Source organism: Phacochoerus africanus, chromosome 9 (genome assembly GCF_016906955.1).
Source record: "Phacochoerus africanus isolate WHEZ1 chromosome 9, ROS_Pafr_v1, whole genome shotgun sequence".
NCBI lineage: Eukaryota > Metazoa > Chordata > Mammalia > Artiodactyla > Suidae > Phacochoerus > Phacochoerus africanus.
In genome coordinates, this window is record NC_062552.1 from 37,575,928 (window position 1) to 37,601,455 (window position 25,528).

General features: G+C 49.8%; 1 protein-coding gene across 2 annotated transcripts; it reads left to right on the forward strand.

The window, feature by feature from the left end:
* The first annotated feature begins 9,320 nt into the window (after positions 1–9,320).
* On the forward strand, positions 9,321–24,843 carry APOBEC2 (apolipoprotein B mRNA editing enzyme catalytic subunit 2). 2 transcript variants are annotated; one of them, XR_007137146.1, is made up of 4 exons: positions 9,321–9,627; positions 20,791–21,355; positions 22,952–23,006; positions 24,027–24,843. XR_007137146.1 is itself a non-coding variant. In XM_047796977.1 (3 exons), exons 1-2 carry the CDS (start codon positions 9,497–9,499, stop codon positions 21,332–21,334), a joined length of 675 nt encoding a protein of 224 aa, XP_047652933.1. In that variant the 5' UTR covers positions 9,321–9,496; the 3' UTR covers positions 21,335–21,355; positions 24,027–24,843. The 2 variants fall into 2 exon arrangements, 1 of the variants encoding a protein (XP_047652933.1); XM_047796977.1 differs by lacking the exon at positions 22,952–23,006.
* Positions 24,844–25,528: the final 685 nt, after the last annotated feature.

Here is a 25,528-nt window from a genome sequence, read left to right on the forward strand (position 1 = left end):
ATACCTGAGTGTGTGCTCTCCAGGGCTGCAGGGTGGGATTGGGTATGTCTGTAAGTGCGTGTGCATGTGCATGTGCACACATGAAGGAAGGTGTGAACCCACGTATGGGAAAAGCAGGCAGGCCATCTCGGCTCACGTGCCTTCCCAAACCTGACCCCCAAATTCAAGACTTAGATTACTATTAATTACCTGAACACACACGGTGCTCGAAAAGTTACATAAAAGCAAAACAGAAAGATAAAATAAAATAGGATACCAATTATACTTGTCAAATTATACATTATATTTTATTCTATACTATTATATTATGTATTATATAAATACAAACATATATGTATTACATATAAAATTTGTATTAATTTTGTCTTTTATATTAATTATACTAATAACAATATCATGATATATAGCATGGTTTTATGGTATAGCATACATTATCTATGTTATACTAAGATCTTATGTCATTATCTGATACGTAAGGTTATAGATTACTTTTTATTTTGTTTTCATGTGCTCTTAGACTATGAGTTTTGTACATCAATTGCCATCGTAAGAAAGCGTGTTGAAAAACGAGAGATGTAAGCCTCGGTGCTGGCAAGTGATTTCAGTGGGAGCTTCTTGTCCGGCCTTCTCTCTAAACCTTCTCACTGGCTTTTCTTTTTGGCATCGCAGTTGTGACTTAAGCCACAGCGGTGGCCCTGCTCTCGTTGGATTTTTTTTTTTTTTTTGTCTTTTTGCCATTTTCTTGGGCTGCTCTCGCAGCATATGGAGGTTCCCAGGCTAGGGGTCGAATCGGAGCTGTAGCCGCTGGTCTACACCAGAGCCACAGCAACGCGGGATTCAAGCCGGGTCTGCAACCTACACCACAGCTCACGGTAACGCCGGATCCTTAACCCACTGAGCAAGGCCAGGGATAGAACCCACATCCTCATGGTTCCTAGTCCAATTCGTTAACCACTGCGCCATGACGGGAACCCCACTCTCGTTGGATTTTTAATTGTCCTCTCTTCTTTCCTCTTGTTTTCTTCTGCCCTTGTTTCAAAGCCCTGAGAGGGGCAGGGAGCAACCCCCCGCCTCCCCGAGGCGGCCTCCTCAAAGCCCAAACAAGGCCAGCTGGAAGGCCCCAGTGCCTCAATGCAGAAGCTTTTCCAAATATCAACCAGACTCTCTAGGGATGGGCCTGGGCCTCGGTGCCTTGAAAACTGCCAGGCCTGCCTCATGTGCGGCCCACCTGAGAACCACCACGGACGGTGTACGAGCCATCTGGGAGCTTATTAAAAATGTGGATTTCCTGGGACCCCTCCCAAGACCGACGAATCAGAACTTTTGGAGTGGGCTCCAGGCACCCTTAGATTCAACAGGCTCCCAGCCCTTCTGTCAGCTGCTCCTGAAATGTGAGAGCGTCAGACACAGATGGCCACTCAGGGCCCTTTTTTGCCTTCGCGACCTTTGGTTCTGTGAGCGGAGTTCTGGGTCTGGAACTAATTGTGCCCCCTCAGATGGGGACCCAGGACCATGCAGGGGGGATTAGCCAGAGGACATCATCATTTGAGAAGGAGACTGGCTGTTCCTGGACCTCGAGGCGGGAGGACAAGCAAGACGGAATCTGTACCCTCCCCGCCTCCACCAAGGGCGTGCCCTGCTCCGCCAGGCACATGGGTCACCCACGTTTCCAGAAGGCACACACAGTGTCCCATCCACCTCTGTGTCCCCAACCCAGTGCAGCACAGGGCGCAGAGCAGGTGTTGGTACATCTCTGTTGATTGACTGAATACACGAACACATTGTCCCATGAAAGGAAAAGACTGCCTAGCACCCCCCCCAACACCTGCACCCCACTCTGGACCAGTTGAAAAACCTCTCTTTGGGAGAGGGGAAGGCACTAATAGTTTTTGAAACTTCTCAGGTGGTTCTAACACACAGGCAGCTTGACAACAGCTGCCCAGGGCAGTTATTTCTCAAAGTGGGGCCCAGGGACCTCCTTAATGGCCTGGACTCCAGCTTCGCTTCGCCTACAGACCCAGGGACTCAGATCATCTTGGGGCATGAGGGCCACGGAGTGCAGTGGTTTGCAGTTCTGGCCTTGACCAGCTTGGGTTTGGACACTGACTCTGTCACTTATTAACTGGTAACTGGCTACAACGTACTTCACGTAGCTTGATTGTCTGCATCTATCAAATGAGGACTTTGGAGAACCGTTGAGAAAAGTAAATGCGTCTGACACATGCATGACTCCATGCATGTGAGCTATCCTGGAGGGGACCCCAGGAGGCCACCCAGGGTTCTCATTCACGCTGCCCTGGGGACCTGCCCTGCTCTGAGACCCTGGAAATACTTCTGGACTTGGTGAGAGCCAGGAGACTGAGTGACCCCCTCCCTGGGTCTGTGGGCCAGCCTGACCAGCGCCACACACCCAAAATGATGGGCTTTTTATGTCACACATTCACGTGGATTTTGACATCACCTCAATCAGATTTTTTTTTTTTCTTTTTGGCTGCCTGGTAGTATATGGAGTTCCGGGGCCAGAGATCAGATCCAAGCTGCAGGTGCGACCTACGGATCCTTTAACCCACTATGCCAGGTGGGGGATTGATCCTGTATCCTGGTGCTGCAGAGATGCCACCAACCGCACAGCGGGAACTCCACAATCAGATTTTTTTTTTTTAAAAGCTGCTTTTGCTGAATTGCTAACTCCATGATACAGGTAACTGCTTTAAATTTATCAACGTAATCTATAAACACTGACTGAGGACTGGCTCGGGAGTCGTTCTGTGTGGGTTCTCACCCTGGCTCCTCTCTTGCCGTGTGACCTTATACCCCGGACGTGTTTGTCAGGGTCATTACCATCACCACCTCGTGAAGGCATTACAGATATTTGCTACCAACTTCATCCGTGTCGCCAACTAATCCTAGAAGTCAAACCAGCCCTCCAAGGAGATGCGGCATGCCTATCACGTGACTCTGACCTCCCCAGGGCAAGCTGACACCCCAAGCCCAGGGGTCCAGATGCCTCTAGTTTCGGATATTGGCCCCAGGGGGAAGCTTGACTTGGGCAGGGTCTCAAGCCCTGGAATAGCCTGACTGCCTGGTACAGTATGAGCCAAACAAAAGGGCTTCTCAGCTTTGTGCCAAAGCAGCCAGAAAGGGCAAGATCTCCAACCCCAAACTCTTATCCCTGACCCTAAAGTCGTCCTTAAACTCCCCCTCATTACCAGCTCTGTGGTTCCTGAACGGGAGCCTCTTAATCCCCCGGCCTCCCCACCTGCCTGGCCTCTGGGCCTTCCTCTGCTCCCCACCACCACCATCCCCCACCCCAGGAGTGCACGCTGCCCTTGGCCCCCCTCTCTCATTACCTAGAATGAGTGGAAGCTGTCTCTGCTTTTTGCCAGATATACCCAGGGATTCCATGATCCAGGTCACGTGTGTGTGTGTGTGTGTGTGTGTGTGTGTGTGTCCCTCTGCCCTTGGGCAGGGTGTTTTCCATTTGCCTCTGAGTGGGCACAGAGTGTCTGAACATGAGTCACTTGGTGCCTGAGGGAGAGACAGCCCTTCGCCAGTGTCTCGGGGGGTGGGGGGCAGCTCCCGTAAAACAGCAACTCCAGGAGGCAGGGCTCTGTCTCTTTCGACTGGGTCCTCGTCCCCTCTTTCCTCCCTTGAGCGCTTCATTCTTCCTCCCTTTGCCAGTGGCTGCAGAATGGAATTCATGGAGCAAGGGGATGTGGGCAGACTGGTAGGTGGGCAAACATTGAGCAGGGAGGTGGTTAGTAGGGAGCAAGGTGCAAAAATTGTTTTTTTTGGCACATCTCTGGCCTCTCCTCTTGCCAGGCAGGTAAAGGCGGAGGCCCTGGTGGAGGTGTAAGGCCCTCGAATGCTATCAGGCCCAGGGCCGGTGCTCCAAAGCCTTGCTTCCTTTGTAGTGACCACCGTCTGTTCTATCTCCTGGGGTTCCCCCGCACACCAAGCCCCATTTCAGAGTCTCTCCAGAGTTCCCTTCCTTATGCCTCCAGGAATCAAGCACAAGACTCTGTTGTTTTAAAGATTTATTGCCCGTCCTTATTTGTGGCCAACAGGTCACCCATTCAAACAAAGCCTGGCTTTGGTCAAGAGCCCCTTGGACCTGGGCCTCCTGCTTTCATCCTCCAGCAGAGTCTACTGAGGGCCTTCCCCACCCAGCTTTCAAGGACCCTTCGCAAGGCAGGCCCCCTCTTGGAGCGCCAAACCAGAAGACCTCTCTGTCACACCAGGAGCCTCAGTGGCCTCTCTTCCACCTCGTTTGTTCTTCCAGTGTCTGTATCTCTGGGGTCCTCCAGCCCACCCAGAAGTGACCCCTTCAGAGAAGCACCTCCCTCCGCCCCACCCCCACCTAATCCCACAAAAATTCTAAGAGCCGAAAGTCTCCTCTCAAAAGCTGATTGTTGCTTTGAGCATTTATGGCTTTCTCCCCTTCAAAGGGGAACACTATTAGTCACCTTAATGGACAAGATTCTTATCGCTTCACTCTCCTCAAAGACTCAAAGCGCCAGCCGTGGGAGCCGGGCGGTGCCGGGAGTGGCCACTGGAATGGAAGACCGAGGTGACCAAGACATAAGTCCCCGGTGTCACCATTTTCCAGGCGTGGTGCGTCCTGCCCGACAAGCCAAGCGTGGTGTCCGGCACAGGTGGAGAATGGAAACGCCGGCCTGCCCCGGGATTCCAGGGCCCCCTTCCATCCAGCCCTGGGGGACCCTTGTTGCCCTCTTTGCACCCCACGAGGGCGCTGGCCACCCCTGTGTTTATGTCAACAGAGCAGTCACTGGTGTGCCCCCCGGGGGGCCTGGTGCCCGTGGCCCGTTGTTTGTGTACCTCGTCTCGGTAGTGACCGAGGAACGGCAACGCCCGGGCTGGGTCTCTGGGGCAACGCGCTGTTGGGGTCCCAGCTGTCTGGGCACATAAACACCCACTCCATCAGCGGGATCCTGAGGTATCTTCTTTCACAGAGTGAGAATTTAAACCTTCCCCTGGTGAGGCTGCTATTTTCCACCAGCCCCTCTTGGCTTCTCTGCTCCCTTCCCAGTGAGGGCAACTCGGCAGCCAGCCGAGGCCCAAGGAATAGCCAGGCCTGACCCTGTGGCCTCCGCCTCAGCCACCTCCTAGACTCTCCCAGTGTTTTCTGAAATGGCCGTGGGCAATGGGACAGGGAGAGGCAGGCCACAGCCCAGCTCCTTCCAGACACAGGCACCAGGCGGAGGAGCTGGCACCTGCAGACAGACTGGGAGGATTCCCTTCTGGGTTTCCATCCCCACTCACCAGCTGTCTCTCTCCCTCTCTCTCTCTCTCTCTCTCTCTCTCTCTCTCTCTCACACACACACACACACACACACACACACACACACACACCCCAATTGTTCCCAGAGCCCAATCTCCTTGCAAGAACTCCTTCTCCCCCGGTCCCCTTCTTACCCCTCCTCCCTCAGATCCTGGCCTCAGGGGACCTGGTAGCAGTAGGGACTGAATGGTGAAGCACATAGCTATGCTCTCACTAGCTGTGTGACCCTGGGAAAGTCACTAAACCTCTCTGATCTCCATTTCCTCACCAATAAAATGAGGTTAATAACAGTGCCCACCCCAACATCTTGATGAGGAGTAAATGAGTTAATTTACAGGACCTGTTTAGAGAAGCATCAAGCCCCCGCCACCGCCGCCCCACCAGAGAGTTGGGCTGGTGTCAGCTCTCACTGCTACTGAATTCCAGGCAGCATAACCCAATGGGCAAAGCATAGAACTTGGAGGCAGACAGACTTGGGTTCAAATCCCAGCACCCCCATGGCCCCCAGTGAAATAAACAGATACCGTATTTCCCAGCATCCTTCTCTATAGAAGAGATGTATTGATAGAAACTTACTCAACAGTGTTAACACGGGGGTGGGGAGTGTCTGCACTAAAAAGAGGATAGTGGCAGCTGCAGGAGGAAGAGTCAGGCTCCTGGCACTGGATCCCCCAGATTAGCTGCTGCACTCTGGGGCCAGCAGGGGAAACTGGGCTGACTTGGAAAGGAGAGCCAGGGACGAGGCAGGAATTTGGGCCCCAGGAGGTGCCATAAATAGCCAGAGCGAGTCAGAGGGCCTCCAGGGAAAGGGGGGAGTTGGAAAGGAGCAGTGGAAAAGGAAGCTGTCAGTCATCGGTCCAGGGAGGGTCCGAGGCATTCTTCCAGGTGTCAAAGGTCAAAATGGACGTGGACAGGGTAGGAGCAAGGGATCACATCTTCAGAGGGGACCAGCTTGGGGACCCCCTCTGCACCATCTCCCAAGAGCCCTCAGAGGTGGAAATTTTGCAACACATGTTTCACCTCCACCTTTCAGGTCTTTGGGAACCTGCTCTGCTTCCTCCTCTTCATCCCTTTGATCATCTTGGAACAGACAGCAATGACTCAGCCTGCGTCACAGGCCAGAAAGGTCTGTCAAATCACCCAGAGATGCTAAGTGATTTGACCAGGATCACACAATGAATCGAGGGCTGAGATGGGGAGGGGAACATGGATTTTTTTTCTTCCTGCCAACCCAGGGTTCTACATGACAGCCAAGATATAAGAACCCATCATCTGGGAGAAAGTCATCCCCACAAGGGAAGAGTGAGCTGAAAGGATCCCTCCTCCCCACTTGTGTCCTGGCAAGATGTTTTTACTCTTCCTTAGTTGAAGCAAGCACATCACAGTAGCTGTGATGGGAAGTGGGAGACAATGCTTAAGAGATGCTTTCCTCAGAGCTAGCTGGATGCAGCCCTGGGAGGAAGAACCGAGGCTCAGGGAGTTCCCGTCATGGCTCAGCAGAAACGAATCTGACTAGCATCCATGAGGACACAGGTTTGATCTTTGGCCTCACTCAGTGGGTTAAGGATCTGGCATTGCTGTGAACTGTGGTGTAGGTTGCAGACACGGCTCGGATTCTGCATTGCTGTGGCTCTGGCGTAGGCTGGTGGCTACAGCTCCAATTCGATCCTTAGCCTGGGAACCTCCATATGCCTTGGGTGCAGCCCTAAAAAAAAAAAAAAAAAAGGAGGCTCAGAAGAGCTGGACATAAAATCTTGTGTGATCTTCTACAAACTGCTTCACCTTTCTGAGCTGCAGGTCCCCAACCTGCAAAATGCAGCTAATAATACACCTCCCTGTGAGACTGGCCTGAGGACCAAGGGCGTTAAGGCCTATCTGAGTGCCTGGATGCTCCCCCCCCCAACTCACATACAAGCTGTAAGGCCAGGGGGCTGCTCCTGGTGAGTCAGCACCTTCTCCTCTCTGTATTCTTGGTGTCTGCTACAAAAGAACCTGGCACGTAGGACCCTCGATAAATGTTGGGGGGTTTTGTTCTGGGGGCTTGGGGGCTTTTTTTCTTCTTAGGGCCAAACCTGCAGCATATGGAAGTTCCCTGGACAGGGGTCGAATTAGAGCTACAGCTGCCGGCCTATCCCATAGCCACAACAACACCCGATTTGAGCCACATTTGCAACCTAAGTCGCAGCTTCTGGCAAAAACGCCGGACCCTTGACCCACTGAGCGAGGCCTGGGATCAAACCTGCGTTCTCATGGTTACTAGTCAGATTCTTAACCCACTGAGCCACAACAGGAACTCAGATACATGTTGATCAAATAAAAGAACAAAATGAACTCTCTGCATTTAAATGTGGTGAGTTTGTGTGATGATGTTGATAATAATAATAACGCATGTTTGCTATTAATCCACTATCACTGCCTTTTCTTGGTGGACACAGGCATGACTCCACTACCCTATGCCTGTCTCCCTTGGAAAAATACCTGAAAACAATAACCCCTGGATAAGAATGCTTTCAGTGATCAGCCTACTAGGTAAGGTGACCGTGTCATTTATTATTCTACACTGGGGCACTTTGAAAGTGAAAGGGGAGCCAGGAGCAATTATGCCTTGACAACTGATACAAACGATGACTATCCCGGGCAAACCAAAATGCTTGGATAGCTTACTTGTAGGGTGCCAGCATGCTCAGAACTCTCTGGAAAAGGGAGCTCCCAATCCTCCAAACCATCCTGACTCCTATGCTCTAGTCAGACCATGCAGAGGGCCCCCTACCTTCTCATCCTACCTCCCACCCCACTGGGAGCTGTGTTCAGACCAGTTCACCAATGTTCTTAGGTTTCAACCTCCAGGTGATCCTGACCCAGACTTCTGCTGCCCTGAGAACCTCCTAGAGTGTTTGCACTGCCCCAAACTGCAAATCAGCCAGTACCCTCCCAATGTCATTCCAGCTCAGGGATTATTCTAGGGACCCCTGTCATCTCTCAGTAGTTTCAATAGCTTATAACCTGTCCTGCTTCTGTTCTTTCTCACCTGTACTCTGTTCTCAACAAAGCAGCCTGGGTGATCTGATAAAAATATGTTGAATCAGGAGTTCCCATTGTGGCTCAGCAGTAACAAACCTGACTAGTATCCATGAGGACACAAGTTCGACCCCTGGCCTTGCTCAGTGGGTTAAGGATCCAGCGTCACCGTGAGCTATGGTGCAAGTCGCAGATCCGTCTCGGATCTGGCTTTGCTGTGGCTGAGGCATAGGCCAGCGGCTACAGCTCCGATTCAACCCCTAGCCTGGGAATCTCCATATGCCACAGGTATGGCCCTAAACACACACACACACACACACAAGAACCTTGGCTTTTTCTCTGAGTGATATGGGAAGCCATTGTCTTTGAATGGAGGAGACAAATGATCCAACTTTTTTTCTTTTTTTTAGTATCTTTAACCCACTGAGAAGGCCAGGGATCGAACCCGCATCCTCATTCCTCATGGATACTCGTCAGGGTCATTACCGCTGAGCCACAGTGGAAACTCCAGCGTCCACTCCCTTTGAGTAACAACCCACAGTTTCCTTCCCAATTGGCAGAACTTCCCGCCCCCCTGTCTTAGGACCCTCCTTTCCCAAACTCTGGCCTCCCCAACCAAACCGGCCTGGGTCTCTCTGCAACCGCCCAGTTCAACACAAACCTTGTCCTACTTAAACCCCCGAGAGAGTTTCCCAGCAAATACTCAGGCCACCCACCCTGGGTCCCTTCCACCATCTCCCCCAGGAAGCTGGGTGGGAAACAAAGGTGAAGGGGGAGGAGAAGGAAGAGCACAAGCAGCGTGTGAGCTGGTGCCTAGCGGCGAGCGAGAGCAGGCTGAGCTTTCCCACCTGCCAGCTTCCTGTCTTTGCTACTGATAAATAGGGGCTACTGAGGGCCAGATTTTCCATCCCCCCTTCCCTGCACCCACTGTCACTCAATTAAAAAAAGATAGAGGGAGAGGGCTTGGGGGAGGGGCCTCTGGCTATAAAGCCCGCGGCCGAGGGGACTGAGCACACTCGGCCTGGCCTGCGGGTCCTCTTCCCGTCGCCGACAGCCCCACGCCCAGGGCAGATTTAGCTGCTGACAGCTGCTTGGGACTCTGCCGCCAGGCCTTGGCCCAGACCCGCCGCCGCCGCCTCCCCTCTCCTCTCGGGGACTCCTGAGCACGGCCCCTCCATGGCCCAGAAGGAAGAGGCCGCTGCGGCTGAGGCACCTGCCTCCCAGAATGGTGAGGAGCTGGACAACCTGGATGACCCCGAGAAGCTGAAGGAGCTGATCGAGCTGCCGCCCTTTGAGATCGTCACGGGGTGAGAGCCGGCTGTGGGGGCACTGGCTGGGGACAGGCTGGCGGGACCTAGGATGGGGTCATCGTGTGGCAGCAGCCGAGAGCGCGCACCGCGGGGGCTGCAGGGGACACAGAGGCTCATCCCGCTTGGCTTCTCAGAGTGACATCTTGGACCCTCTAATGGGGTTGAGGGGGGAGCTCGGTGGAGACAAAGACCCAGAGGAGGAAATGGCCCCAGAGGCTTTCTGGTATTAGGGCGTCACCTACCTCTCAGGGTGAAGGTTACTTAGTCCCAGGGACCGTAGTAAGGACACAGGAGGCCAGTGGCGCCTTTCAAAGTGGCCCCAAAATACCTCCCCACTCAGCTTCTCTCTGCTTCTGAGCCGGCCTCTCCTCTACGTGTATGTCTCTCACTCTTTCCTTCAAGCTTCTCTCTGGCCTAGAAGATTCTAAGACAGGCAAGGCAGATCCATCCTCTCCCAAGCTAGAGTTAGAAGTGGTTTTTTTCTTTCTCACTGAGTCTTTGGGTCTGCCCAGGGGCTGTCCCCATCTTCCAGGTAACAGGGGCAGGGCCCAGAGCCTCTGAACAGAGAAGGGGTTCCACCACCCCTCAGTCACAGCCCAGAGGAACCAGGACCCAGAGCCAAGAGTCTTGAGGCCTCAAGGAGGGGGCTGCACACAGGGCACCTCTGGCTTGTCCAGATTATGCCAGGAATGAAACCAAGCTGTCTCTCTCCTCTTCCCTCTCTGTCCCTTCAGCAGAAGCTGCTGCTAAGTTGCTAAACAAAGAATCAGAAGGAGGAGTTCCCATTGTGGCACAGTGGAAATGAATCTGACTAGTATCCATGAGGATTTGGGTTTGATCCCTGTCCTCACTCAGTGGGTCGGGGACCCGGTGTTGCTGTGTGCTGTGGTGTAGATCACAGATGCAGCTCAGATCTGGTGTGGCTGTGGCTGTGGCGTAGGCCAGTGGATACAGCTCCGATTTGACTCCTAGCCTGGGAACTTCCATAAGCCACAGGTGCTGCCCTAAAAAAAAAAAAAAAAAAAAAAGAATCAGAAGGGACTGTGTGGGGTCCCAAGGATTCCTTCACCAGAGTCTGCAGCAAGGCCCATGGGCCACAGAGGGGCCACACACAGAGAAATTTCAGGCAGAAGGGAGGCCTGATGCCTTCAGGAGGCTGAGGGAGACGTGGGGGGCAATTGGGAGTTGCTCTGTGAGGCTGGGCAAGTGACTTTCCAGTCCTGGCTGCCCCTTTTTCCTTTGTAACATAAGGACATCACATTAGTTGATTCTGAAGGTCTCTTCCAGCTCAGATATTCCGGTTTCTCAGAGAACCTGAGGGATGTTCATCCTGGTGCCTGGAGTGAGCCTGCAGGTTAGAGCCTTGAGCTTACATTCGCCGACGCCCAACCAAGTAATGACCCCCTCATCCCAGGATTAAGGAAGCAATGGGGCTCAGATTAATACAGACACAGGGAGAGCCAAGGGCCACCAGACCAGGAGGTCTGAGATTCCAGTGGCTCTCTCTGGAAGGAGATGTTTTTTCTAGCATCTAAGCATGCTGGCCCATGCTGGCCTTAGTCACATACACAGGCGATTCACACCCACTCTGTGCACCGCTGTGATCTCCCCAGCACAGGGGACGGCCTGTCCACCACAGAATTAGAGTGTGTTTGTTGAGCTGAATGTGCTTTGGGGGCTCAGGGTGATGGGTTTTAAAAGATTAAATCCTCTGAGGCGTTCCATTGTGGCTCAGTCGGTTAAGAACCCAATGAGTATCCATGAGAATGTGGGTTCGATCCCTGGCCTCGATCAGTGGGTTAAGGATCCAGTCTTGCCCTGAGCTGTGGTGTAGGTCGAAGACTCGACTTGGACCTGGCGTTGCTGCAGCTGTGGTGTAGGGCAGTAGTTGCAGCTCCAAATCAACTCCTAGCCTGGAAACCTGCATGTGGTGCAGGTACAGCCCTAAAAAAAAAAAAAAGAAAGAAAGAAAAAGAAATGTAAAATCCATCAATCCTCTGATGTCACTTAGGCTCGCCCAGAGCTTTGTAATCCCTGCACATTTTCGCAAGCCCCAGCGCATTCAGCCCCAGCGCAAGGCCAGGAGAGGAGCTGTATCGACGCCACTCTACAGAAGGGGAACCTGACAGTCGAGGAGATGGAGTCTCAGCTCCAAGACCACAGAGCCAGTCAGCAGCAGATCTTCTGACTCTAGCCCGGCGTCCTTTCTGCTGGTCTCCGGAGCGAGGTGGTGAGGCTCCGAGGCCCCCCTGACCCAGGCAGGGCAGCCTTCTGGGCATTTCAAGAGCCGTTCAGGAGGGAGGTGGAGCCCTGGTGTGTTTCCCCAGCCACATGGAACAGCTGTGGAGATCTGTCTCCTGGGCCCCCCGGGTAAACAGACAGCTTAAAATAGCCCGGAGGTGCACGCTGTGTCTGTGCAGGGGCAGGACCTGGACGAGGGAACGGCTCTCCTCTCCCACACTCTCCAGGTGCCCTGGCGTCAAAGGGCCAGCAGGGGAGGGGTCCAGCCACACTGCCCTTAGACCCGGGGCCCCAGGCTAGAACAGCAGGTGGCTTTTCAGAAACTGTCTGAGGGGAGCAGCGATGTCTGCTTGTCCTGAGTCTGGTTTGAGTAGGGCACTCAGGATAGAAAGCAGACATAAGAACGTTTAAAATAACGTGGTAGAAAGTGCTAGAGAAAGGTCTAGCGCTGCAGCGGTGTGCCTGGCCCTGTTCTTGCCAGCTGAGACTTGATCGGGGCCTCTCTTACCAAGTCTGTGTTCAGGGGCCTCATGTTGGTTTCTTGAATTCGCCATAATGCCAGCATTTAGGAGAATTAGCAAATATTAGAAATCAGGGCTTTGGCGTTCCCATGATGGTGCAGCAGAAACAAATCCGACTAGGAAGCATGAGGCTGCGGGTTCGACCCCTGACCCAGCTCAGTGGGTTAAGGATCCGGTGTTGCCATGAGCTGTGGTGTAGGTCACAGATGCAGCTTGGATCCTGCATTGCTGTGGCTGTGGTGCAGGCCGGCAGCAGTAGCTCCGATTGGACCCCTAGCCTGGGAACCTCCACATGCCGAGGATGCAGCCCTAAAAAGCATAAAAAAGAAAAAAGAAATCAGGGCTTTAAACAAAATATGTAGGAGTTCCCTGGTGGCCTAGTGTTTAAGGATCCAGCATTGTCACTGCTGTGGCATGGGTCGCTTCTATGGCACAGTTTCCATCCCTGGCCCAGGGAGCCACCAAAATATTCTTCGGTGAGCACTGTGTTAAAGCAGCACAGCACTGACAAAGAGCCCCTCGGAACAGGAGCAGAAGAGCAGAGCAGAGATCACATTTGGTAGTTTAGCTTAAGGGCTGAGATCTGAGGCCCAGCCTCCATCAGTACTGGGTTTGATTTCGTTGCACAAAATCTGAGAGGTTGGATCACTCAACCTGTCTTTCAGATGAGGACAGAGGGAGAAAAACTTGCCCAAAGCTAGTGGATGAAGTAAGATGTAAACCCCAAGACTGTCTGACTCCAGATTGCACATTACATCTAAAAAAATCATATAGGAGTTCCCGTTGTGGTGCAGCGGAAACGAATCCGACTAGGAACCATGAGGTTGCAGGTTTGATCCCTGGCCTCACTCAGTGGGTTAAGGATCCGGCGTTGCTGTGAGCTGTGGTGTGGGTCACAAATGCGACTCGGACCTGGCATTGCTGTGGCTCTGGTGTAGGCTGGCAGCTGTAGCTCCGATTGGACCCCTAGCCTGGGAACCTCCATATGCTGCCGGTGTGGCCCTAAAAAGGACAAAAAAAAAATAGCTAAAAAAAAAAAAAGCCATAGAGAGGAGTCAATATTCAGTAAGTATTTTCTGAATAGGAGTCCTTTATTTACTGCCTATTTTCCCCAGAAGTAGTCAACCTCCTTGGGGACATGGACTCTGCCTTTCAGGGGCTTTCTCCCTGCACCCAGGATGGTACCCAGCTGCTAAGAGGTACCCAATAAATATTTGTTGAATGAGTGTGTGAACGAATGATGAGCATCTCCTGTGGGACAGGCTCTCTGCCAGGCGTTGGGATAGGGAATTAATTGAGGGGAGGGCCTCCAAGGAGAGAAGAGATCTGGCAGCACCAGGCTGAGAAGAGGATTCCACTGGTTGGCACCTGCCTCTGAACTCAGCATGCTTGAGGGGAGCTCTGGGGCCCCAGAGCGGGCTGTTTCCCCATCTCTCCACCCCAGTGATGAGTGACCGAAGCCCCACCTGGCAGCACCCCTTGCTGTGTGTGTGTCTCTCTAGTTATGTTGCATGTGGTTTTACATAAAGCTGAACCTACCATCAAAGGGGTTATTCTGGAACAGGGATGAATGGCACAGGCAGTGAGTCTCCTTTCAACCACTTCTTAGGCCACCAGTAGTTTACTCCCCACCACGTGAGGATCAGAGAGGGGAGGCAGGGTTCAGAGGAGAAGGGCTGGGCGGGGAGTGAGGGGCTTTTGATGGCACGGTTGATGCCGTGGCCCCTCACCCCTCACCTGCACTCGGGAGCATGCTGGGAGGTTTGTTTCATAAAGAACAGAAGGCAGCCATGACTCTGGCCACGCTGGGCCTGCCCTGAGGGTTGGGGGAAGGCTGCAGAGATGGGGTTTTCTCAGGGAAACAGGGCGGGCTCAGGGATTGCCAGGGGCGGAAGCCCACCCAGGGCTGCCAATCAGGAGCCAGCAGTCCATCAACCCCCGCCTTAGCTTGCAGAAGTCAGGCCATTAGAACTCTCTGCTTCCCTACACTTCTGCTTCTGATGATGCTCCCTCCATAGTGGTCTGAAAAGGGGAAAAGGAAGCAAGGATAATTAGTGTTCAGTTATTTTCCATCTGAAAGGCATTTTTTTTAGGGCCACACCCATAGCATATGGAAGTTCCCAGGCTAGGGGTCTAATCGGAGCTGTAGCTGCCAGCCTACACCACAGCCACAGCAACACAGGATCCAAGCCATGTCCGAGACCTACACTACAGCTCATGGCAACGCCAGATCCTTAACCCACCGAAGGAGGCCAGGGATAGAACCGGCGTCCTCCTGGATACGAGTTGGGTTCGTTAGCCACTGAGGCACAAGGGGAACCCCCTGAAATGCATATTTTGAATTGGATATTGTCCTCCCTAATGCACGTCCACCCTTGATAGTGCAGCTTTCAGGCCGAGCCAGGCAGAATGTGTGTTGGGTGTGGCCAGGGCGCACACAGATCTTCTCCATCTTTGAACTGCTAGTGAACAGCACAGTGCTAGGATCACTGAGAGTGTTCGATAAACAGTAAATGGAGGGTTGTGTGAGATTTGGACAATAAAGTTAAGACGGATGTAGGGTTTCTCCAATATCATAAATAAATGTGATGTATAAGTAAAAAAAAAAAAAAAAAAAGAAGAAGAAGGAATAAAAAAGAAAAAGGGAAAAGGAAACCGAAATGGGTAATTCTGCCTCTTTCAAGCAGGTCATGAAAGGTGTAGTGAGAAAAGCGGAAACTAGTCAACACTCCGTTGCCTGTGATTAGGCTTTCCTGCTATGGATGATCTGGGGGCAAATGTTTTCATTTCAGTCTGGCTTCCACTGCCCTCCAGGTTCCTTCCTTTAACTGTCTAGATTTATGCTTAGGAAATGCACATTTTTTTTAATGCAAAAGTGAGAAAAATACATATATATATTACATTGACTCACACCCCTTCTCCTTTCATCAAGCAGGCCTTCTTCCCAATTGTTCCTAGCTATGAGGATTCTCGGTTTCCTGCCTAGAGAATTTCAATGCCCAGAAACCAGAGTCTAAGCAGCTGAGGGGGGATGGCCTTGTTTGTAGAAAGCATGAGGTAGCGATGCTTAAAGAGGTGCTGGGAGGAGTTCCCTGGTGGTCTAGTGGTTATGACTTGGAGCTTTTGCCGCTGTGGCCCGGGTTCAATCTCTGGTCTGGAAATGGAGATGCCAAAAATCAAGCCACTGCACGCTATAGCCAAAAAGAAAAAGAGAGAGAGAGAGGTTAGACATTATTGGCTCCTGACTTTGTGGGAATTTGTTATAGCAGCAATAGAAAACTAAATTAGGGAGTTCCTGTTGTGACTCAGAGGCTTAAGAACCTGACTGGTATCCATGAGGATGTGGGTTCAATTCCTGGCCCCGCTCAGTGGGTTAATAATCCAGTGTTGCTGTGAGTTGAGCAGTGTAGGTCACAGATGGGGCTCAGATCTGGCCTTGCTATTGCTGTGCCTGTGGTGTAGGGTGGCAGTTGCGGGTCTAATTCAACCAAAACCTGAGAACTTTCCTATGCCACAGGTACAGCCCTAAAAAGCAAAAAAAACCCCAAAACTAAAACAAAGCCTCCCTTAGAAATAAACATTATCACTTAAAATAAACATTTCATCCTATTTCTTCTTACACAACATATTATGTGTATATGCTGCATTATGGTAATGTGTATATATACATATATATATATATATTATTTTTTTTAAGAGGTGTTGGGAGTGGGTAGGAATTATACTGTGGGCTGCTGTGCTTGAACGGGAGACTGAGTCCAGGTAAAGAAGTTTGCCCTCACCATCTCTCTCTCCTGACCACCACTCTAATATATGCCTGTGGACGAACACACACATACACACGCCACTTTAGCAGTAAAACATCTGCTGGGGTTAAGAGCAAAGGGCTATAATATAAATAGCTACGGTACTCAGGCATAGCACGCTACGGGAAAAATAAAAGATGTTTGTGGTTATCTACACACTCACAGTCACTACTGCCTTCCTTCCCCTAGAGGCATAGCGGTACTGACCTCTTCTGTGATTCTAGCATATCCCCCAAGATGGCCATATGGTCTAGCTCTCTGGAGCTATTTCAAACCTCTGCCACCTCTGTTCTCCTGATGCCCCTCCAGGTTCGGGCTGTTTCAGTCTATAGGAAGCCCAAAGAACTGCATTCAACCTTTATGCTCCTTCTGCGAGACCAAAAACCCTACTGAGAAGCCAGGCAGGCTCAGTCTCTGAGCAAGCCCAAGGAAAGCCTGAGAGCCGAGACCTTCCAGGACTTTCCTCTGCCCCTGGAACGCACTTCCCTTCTGAGGCGCCCAGTCCAGAAGGCCCCGCGGAGGGGCAGGGCAAACTATGGGGCTGCTGGGCCAAGGGGTTGGAAACCAGTATTTATAGAGAGACGGATGTTCTTCCTCTCTCTGGAGTTTCCGGTGTCTCTGGGTCCTCTTCCCTTGCCTAGAGAAGAAGAGGAGGGGCTGAGAGAAGCTTCACTTGTAGACCATCCAGCCAACCTCCACATCACATGCTGGGCCACTCCTGTCCTCTAGCTGGGCTGTACTTGGCAGAGTTGGAGCAATACTTTGGGGTTTCCACAAGGAAACCTGAGGGACCACACAGGCAGCTATTGCCAAAGTCTCCAAGCCAACCGGGCAGCCATGAATCCTTCCAAGAGTTTCACCTGACAACCCATCATACCAGTGGCTCTGGATTAGATTTCAGGACAGGGTGTAGTCTGGCAAGAGGCCTTGAATTGCAAGAAAAGGTGATCTCTGTGCTTCTCGGGAGAAAAAAAGCCACTCCAGGAAATGAAGGGATCATTTAGCGAGTGGTCTGGTGGGGTGAGTTGAACTAGGGAGAGCTTGGTTATAAATGTCTTCCCAGCAGGGATTGAAAGAGGAGAGGGGGAACCATCAGGCCATCTATTCTCCCCAAATGTTAAGTAAATAATAAACACGTCCACTCAGGGACAGAGGGACTTAGAGAGCTAAATATAGTACCAAAAGGAATCCCAGGGCTTGGTCCCCAAACACATCTATCTCCCCAGTGGAAATTGAACCTGACAGCAGGGAACATGGAAACCTGGGTGGAGAAAATTTGGTGATGGGGGAGGGGAGGACTGCAGGGAAACAGCTCAGGTCTACCCGCCTCTTGGGCACCTGCTGCTCATCCCTAAGAAGCCAAGGGGGATACCAGGGATCGCCCTGCAGCCCAGGGAGCGGGGTGACCTCTCTGAGGGGAGGAAAGGTGCAGAGAGAAGCAAGAGCAGGGTAAGCAGTTGCTATAGGATATCTTCCAGGGCAAGCACAGAGATTACATTTTGTTAAAAAGAAAACATTCAGCCTCTCCAGCTGGTACTCATCCTCTCCTTCCAACCTTTTCAATCTCTCCTGTTAAAACCTCTTCATTCTTCTTGTCCTTCAAAGCTGCACGAATCTTCCCGGTTTTAGAAAAACACCCACAGACACATAAAGATAAAAACAGTCTTCGACTCTGAGGATCTCTCCAGCCCCTCTCCTTTTTCTCGCCCTTTCTTTTTCTTTTTTGGCCATGGCCTACAGTGGCTTGACGTGGGATCTCAGGTCCCAGACCAGGGATTGAACCAGGGTCGCAGCAGTGAAAGTGCTGAATCCTAACTACTAGCTCACTAGGGAACTCCCTCGCTCCTTCTTATTACTACTATATTTTTTTCAAACCTGGGCTTTTTCTGCTGCTTTCATTTCCTAATCATCCCTCTCTCCTTGAAGCCACTGGACATATTCATCACCAAGTCTAGTGCCCTAAGAAACCAAGTGGGCTTTCTAAATATTGGGCTTTTCCCCAGCTTCACTCTCTCTGCCTAAAGCCACCACAGGACTCTTCCGTGGACCTCACTTTCACGATAGCTGTCTTTATTCAGGAACCTGTAACAATTCTCTATTGCCTCCTGGATCAAGGCTAAACTTTCAAGAACCTTGTGTCCTCCACTCTACCTCTTCTTTTTAGCAGTTCTCTACTGTTTTGAGATGTTATTGACATCTTCTCTGTCCAGCTAGAATCTAGCTGCTAGATTAGAAGCATCTGGAGGGCAGGGTCCAAGTCTTTTATGATTTTGAAATGAGTCCACATGACATACATGCTAACTCATATCAAGGAATCCTCAGGTCATCTGGCCTCAAAGATCAAACATTCTTGACCACTTATGTGACAACCCTTCCTTCACTTGAGGGGAAAGACAGGCTTGAGAAACTGTCCTTGGGAGAGACTGGGACTGCAAGTTGTAGGCCACCTCATGCCTGAGCTGTCACATACTCGAATGACAAGGGGAGAAATGAAGGCATGAAATGTTCTGTACAACCTTTGCCTTGCTCTGTCAGGAGAAGTTTTACATGCTTGCTACTTTGTAAAATTATTTTTTATTTTGTCTTTTTAGGGCCACATGGTGGCATATGGAAATTCCCAGACTAGGGGTCGAATTGGAGCTGCAGCTGCCGGCCTACATCACCGTCACAGCAACGCAGGATCCCAGCGGCGTCTGTGACCTACACCACAGCTCATGACAGCACCAGATCCTTAACCCACTGAGCGAGGCCAGAGATCGAACCCACGTCCTCATGGAAGCTAGTCAGGTTTGTTAACCACTGAGTCACAACAAGACTCCTACAATTATTATTTGAATATTGCTTTTCCAACCTGGGCACATATCAGAATCATCTGGAGCACTTTAAAAAAAGCAGACTTTGAAAAACTTATGGTTACCCAAGGGGACAGGTTGGGGAGGAGATGGGAGGGATGGACGGGGAGCGTGGGCCTGGCATATGCACACTGAGGTATATGGAACAACTGGCCAACAGGAACCAGCTGTATACCACAGAGAACTCTACCCAGTATTCTATGATAATCCATGTGGGAAAAGAATCAGAGAGAATAGATATGTGTATGTGTATGACTGGGTCACTTTGTTGTACAGCAGAAATTATCACAGCCTTGTAAATGAACTATACTTCAATACAACTTTTTAAAAAAATAAAAAATGAAAGAATCCTGATGCCTGGCACAACACTGTAAGTCAACTATATTTTAATTAAAAACTAAAATAAAGAAATAAAAATGCTCATACCTGGCACAGCATTGTAAATCAACTATAATTAAAAAAATAAATAGGGAGTTCCCGTTGTGTCTCAGCGAGTTAAGGATCCGACATTGTCTCTGTGAGGATTCAGGTTTGATTCCTGGCCTTGATCAGTGGGTTGAGGATCTGGTGTTGCTGTGGCTGTGGCATAGGCTGATTCGATCCCTAGCCTGGAAACTTCCATAAGCCACAAGTGCAGCCATAAAAAAAATTTTTTTAATTTAATTTAAAAAATAAAACAAATAAAAATGCTGAAGCCTGGTCCCCCTCCAGATGTTCTGATTTATTTGGTTTGCTCAGGGGCCTGAGAACAGATATTTGTAGAGTCTTCTAGGGGATTCTAATTAATGTACAGACAGGCTAAAGAGCCACTGATTACAAATTAAAATCAAAGGCTCTAAGGGGAGTGGAAGAGGTTCAGAGGGAAAAGGCAGAATCTTGAGGATGTTATCCAGTTATGTGCCTGACCCCTTGTCATTAGACCCTAGTGTAGGAGTTCCCATTGTGGCTCAGTGGTGACAAACCCCACTAGTATCCATGAGAACACAGGTTCGATCCCTGGCCTTGCTCAATGGATTAAGGCTCTGGTGTTGCCATGAGCTTTGGTGCAGGTCACAGAAGCAGCTCGGATCTGGCATTGCTGTGGCTGTGGCATTAAGCCAGTAGCTGCAGCTGCGATTCTGCCCTTAGCCTGGGATCTTCCACATGCTGCAAGTGCAGCCCTAAAAAAAAAAAAAGAACCTAGTGTAAGATCAGAAACTTTGCTGGATGATCTGAACCTGGACAAAAAGAACATTTTCAAGCACCTTATTAAAATAAACGCTGGCAAGAGTAGAGCTGGCATTCTATAAAATAATCTGTTCATTTTTTTTTTTAAACCAAAGTAAGAGACAACTTAATTTGTCTCTTGGCATAAGATCTATTCACATTTTCAAATGAAAAGTACATAACGATGAGAAAAAAAAAGAGTCACTGATTTAGAAGTGTGTGTGTGTGTGTGTGTGTGTCTGTGTGTGTCTGTGTGTGTGATGGGCATGAGGGTGGAGGGTTTGGAGACCGGTCCTAATAGGGTGTCCTGGATGCATGCCTCCCTCCACATTCTTCCCTCTCCTTTAGATAGAAACCCTTCTGGATCCCTACCTGCCTTTTCATCACGGCTGTTAGCGCAGGCGAGGTATCCAGGAGTCAATGTGAACGTATCTCCGAGGTACTGCACTTGGAAAGCTGGACTCCAGGCTAGTCCTAGAACCAGAACTCATCATTCCCTCTCCTTCTCTGTGCCTTTGTCTCCTCGACCCGCAGGGAGCGGCTGCCTGTCAACTTCTTTAAGTTTCAGTTCCGGAATGTGGAGTACAGCTCCGGGCGGAACAAGACCTTCCTCTGCTACGTGATCGAAGCGCAGAGCAAGGGAGGCCAAGTGCAGGCGACGCGGGGGTACCTGGAGGATGAGCACGCGGCCGCCCACGCGGAGGAAGCCTTCTTCAACACGATCCTGCCCGCCTTCGACCCGGCCGTGCGCTACGTGGTCACCTGGTACGTGTCCTCCAGCCCCTGCGCGGCCTGCGCGGACCGCATCATCAAAACCCTCAACAAGGCCAAGAACCTGCGCCTGCTCATCCTGGTGGGGCGGCTCTTCATGTGGGAGGAGCCCGAGATCCAGGCGGCTCTGAGGAGGCTGAAGGAGGCCGGCTGCAGGCTGCGCATCATGAAGCCCCAGGACTTCGAGTACGTCTGGCAGAATTTTGTGGAGCAAGAGGAGGGCGAATCCAAGGCCTTTGAGCCCTGGGAGGACATTCAGGAGAACTTCCTGTACTACGAGGAGAAGTTGGCGGACATCCTCAAGTAGGCGGACTGGGCCCAGCCTCACGTGAGTCGTGGCACCAGCGCTCTTTGCGCTGTTAACTTGGGTGGAAGGTCAGGCGGAATGAGTGCCCCAATTTTCCTCTGAAAGGATCTCTTTCATTTCTCTGCTTGTGGTTGGTTGTAAAAACATTCTTAGAAGATCCCCCCTTCCTTTCTCTTTCCTCTAAATGCTTCTCCCTAAATCCTTTTCTCTTCTTCCCCTTTGTAGTTAAACTGTCCCCATAACTTGGAGTGCCCAAGGGTGGCAGGAATCAGGAAGCTTTAATGAGACAGAATGACTTCCTTAGTAAGACTCCAATGGCCCAAGGACCTGTTACTGAACAGCAGAGATATTTCAGTCCCCTAAGCATGTCCCCATGTCCACCTGTCCAGACTTACTAACTCTGGTCACATTCTAGATGCCCTGCCCCCACCCCCATCTGCAGTCTTACCATTTCATTTCTCTGTAATGCAAGTTTTTCTTTCTTTAAGGGGCTTTTTTTTCTTCTTCATTTTTCAGTACTTTTGAAAGTCCCCAAATGGATTTGTCATCAACTTTTTGGAGGCCAGAGATAGTTTCATGTTTTCAATGGTTCTGCTTTGAGGGAGACCAATAATTGCTGGGTGAATGTATAAGAACATTTCTCTTATGTTGAGGAGGCCTCAGCAGAATTTGCAGAAAAATGGGGATTATAAATACAGCAACAAGTTCTTCTATAGTGGAATGTTTAAAGGGTTAAGCAGATGTTTGTAAATTAGGTAGCAGCTCCCAAGTAGCCTCCTACAGATACTAAGATGTGGTAGAACTGGAAGTAAAGATTAGCTATTTAAGCAAATAATTAGGACACAATTAAGGCCAATTTGGCCTCTTGCTGAGGGTAAATTAGACTCTCAGAGAACAGGCCGATTGCCCTCAGGAAAGAGGGTAAAGGATCCTTTAGTATCTCCTTTTGAATTTGGTCTGATCTACTTTGCTCCCCCAGAAGTGCTGTAACTGAGTCCCTTTACAAGACCTGAGTTACTGATCGAAATTTTCTGGTAACAGAGAAAGGGTCTTCACCACCCTCGTACCCAACTTTAATTCTGGGACAACTCACATATTAATAACACAGGAAAGCAGCATGCTTCCTTGAAGATATGACATTTATTTTGGGTGTCTCTCACTCCTAATACTCTGAAGAGAAGATGTCCCTTTATGGACACACGCTGGAAATATCAGTGTTTCAGCGCTTGATGTCAGCAGGTGTTTGCTATTAGACATGCCCACAGGGTGCCTGATCCTTCTCCAGCTGAGCAGCCGCCAGTCCATGAAGACCCCATGTTCAGCCATTTCGTACAAAAAGCAGGACCCATTCACTGAATTCAGTGAGACTATGGTTGGATATGCCACGTGATGCTTTGTTCACACAAAAAAGGGAGTGTATTTTCAGAGGTCACCCTTGGAACTGTAGTAAGAGTTCCAAGGGTGACCTCTGAAAATACAAAATTAACTTTTAAATTCCTTGAAGATTTTATTAGCATGGGGACAGTCACTGTAATTATAAAACCTACACAGATTCTGTGGAATGTTGGCTGGTACTAATTTGAACTCTAGGATACTTTCTTCTTAAATATCTTTCAGAGTCATGGGCCACTTCTTCCAGCTGCCAAGCTAGCAAGACCTCAAAGATGTGTGTGTATGTTTTCCATTAAGTTAAATAATTAAATGGCTAAATCTGCTATAAAAATTAAGCATTTCAAGGAGGATTAAAAAGAGCTTTTAATTTTGGCTAATTGAGAGTTGTATTTTATGCTAACCTAAACAGAAGTAAAATAGATAAACCAGTTTGAGGGAAAAGTCCATTTCTAAGTCAAATTATTTTCCAATAAAATGTTATTGGACATGTTCCACACTAGAAGCTTCCTTCCATTAGTGTACATAACTGTATCATCTGGACCCATTAACATGCTTCCCTGTACTCTATTTGAGTTCCTGAAGGGAAAGGTTAAAATGTACCAAGTTTAAAAAAAAAAACAAAAAAAACTGGCATGAAATCAAGTTGTAATCTAAAAGCCCCAAAGAGCTCTGCTTAATTAAAACACTCAAGAAATAAGCATTTGTTAAAGAAAATTTGCCTCCTAGTTCTTATTTCATCTTTCTTTCTTTATTTATTTATTTTGTCTTTTTGCTTTTTCTTGAGCCACTCCCGAGGCATATGGAGGTTCCCAGGCTGGGGGTCTAATCAGAGCCACAGCTGCCAGCCTACACCAGAGCCACAGCAACGTGGGATCCAAGCTGCATCTGTGACCCCACACCACAGCTCACGGCAATGCCAGATCCTGAACCCACTGAGCAAGGCCAGGGATCGAACCCGCAACCTCATGGTTCCTAGTTGGATTCGTTAACCACTGCGCCACGACGGGAACTCCTCTTATTCTATCTTTAAAAAAAAACGACGGAATAGGATTTAACCATATATTTAACTTGAGAACAGAATTCAAGCAGCTCTCTCTCTTGGGGTGTCCTCGGTGTGACCCATACCAAAACAGGAGTGAAAACAAACCCAGTCCTAAGTAGACCAGATATCAGAGGAGACAGTGGAGTTGACATGCGGGCACTTGCTGGGGAAGGCACACAGAAGGCCTAGCTCAAAAAGAAAACTCTTTTGTTTGGGGCCAAAGGGGCTCTCAGTAATATGCTTTGTCTTCTTACTAAGGTCGGCCTGCTGCCAAGAGACAGCAATGACACATGTGGCCATCTGGGACGTGCCTGACTTCCCAATAGCACTTGGAGCTGGACAACATTCAACACCAACCAATCCTACTGCACAAGGCCCTCAGAGGACTCCAAATACACTTATGCTGTAAATCATTGACGCTGCGCCTCTCTCTCTAAGGCTGCTCTTGGGAAAGAGGCAAGCGAGCTGAGAGGAGAGAAATGGCAACCACACACGGGCACCAGGCATCCGTGGGGCTGAAGGTCCTCCTTATTCCCCTGACTGGGCTGCTTACGGCAAAAAGCCTCAAAGATGTGCAAAGTCTGCACATCTTTGAAATATGTCCAGAAATGCATCCGATGTTAAGTTGGGGTTGTTTTTTTTTTTTAAAGAAAAACAGCAACATTAATAAAAAAAAGGTGGTGTGGTCTTTCTGTGACCAGCTTTTTTAAGGAACTTGGACATTTAGGAATTACTTTGGACAGTGAGCAAGTCTTGGGAATAGGGCTGTCCCAGGCCATGAACCAAGCCTAAACAACACATAAAGGGGGAGGAAGACTTAAACCAGGACTTGCCTGGGTAACACAGGATGTGCCAACTCTCCCATCCACACTTCACACCTTGGTCTTGACCTTCATAAAATATTTTCTTCCAAGATCACTTGTAAATGAGTGTCTTTTCCGTCCTCTGGAGACAAGGACTATGGCAGAGGATGGGACAAAAGGCATTGGAAATGCAGTATAAGGTATATAAACAACCCCGACTGCCAATTCATAAGCACTTAGCCTTTTGATTAAAGCGGAGAGGGTGAGAAGTATGATTTCTTTTTTTTTTTGTCTTTTTGCTATTTCTTGGGCCGCTCCCACGGCATACGGAGGTTCCCAGGCTAGGGGTCGAATCAGAGCTGTAGCCACCAGCCTATGCCAGAGCCACAGCAACGCAGGATCTGAGCCGTGTATGCAACCTACACCACAGCTCACAGCAACGCCCGGATCGTTAACCCACTGAGCAAGCGCAGGGACCGAACCCGCAACCTCATGGTTCCTAGTCGGATTCATCAACCACTGCGCCACGACGGGAACTCCAACAAGTATGATTTCAATGTCTGGATACACATCATGTAAGAGCAGTCAGTGTGTGGTCCTTGATGGTGATGGTGTAGGATGATGTCAAAAGTCTCATTTCTTAAAAGGTTTGAGTCCTATGTAGAAGCAAGTTTTCACACATGACTTTCTGGGTGTTTGCCAAATTCTAACTAGGTTTCCAAGAATGTATTCATTCCAATTATCAGGCCATGTCTCCTTTCCCCAGGCTCCAAGTGTGATAAGTCATCGGAATTTGACCCCAAGACTATCAGCAAATGACAAAGCACTTTATCACAACCCAGCTGAAATCCACTCACAGCCAGACCTCTCCAAGAGGTTTTGTTAAGAGACATGAGTGAGGCTCAAGTTCCATGGAAAAAAATTAACCCTAATTCCTTTAAATGTAGAAGCAGTCAA

Coding starts and splice junctions, on each gene's coding strand:
- APOBEC2 (XM_047796977.1), top strand. CDS start 9,497: ATGGCCCAGAAGGAAGAGGCCGCTGCGGCTGAGGCACCTGCCTCCCAG. Junction 9,628..20,790: donor CCCTTTGAGATCGTCACGGG/GTGAGAGCCGGC, acceptor CTCGACCCGCAG/GGAGCGGCTGCCTGTCAACT.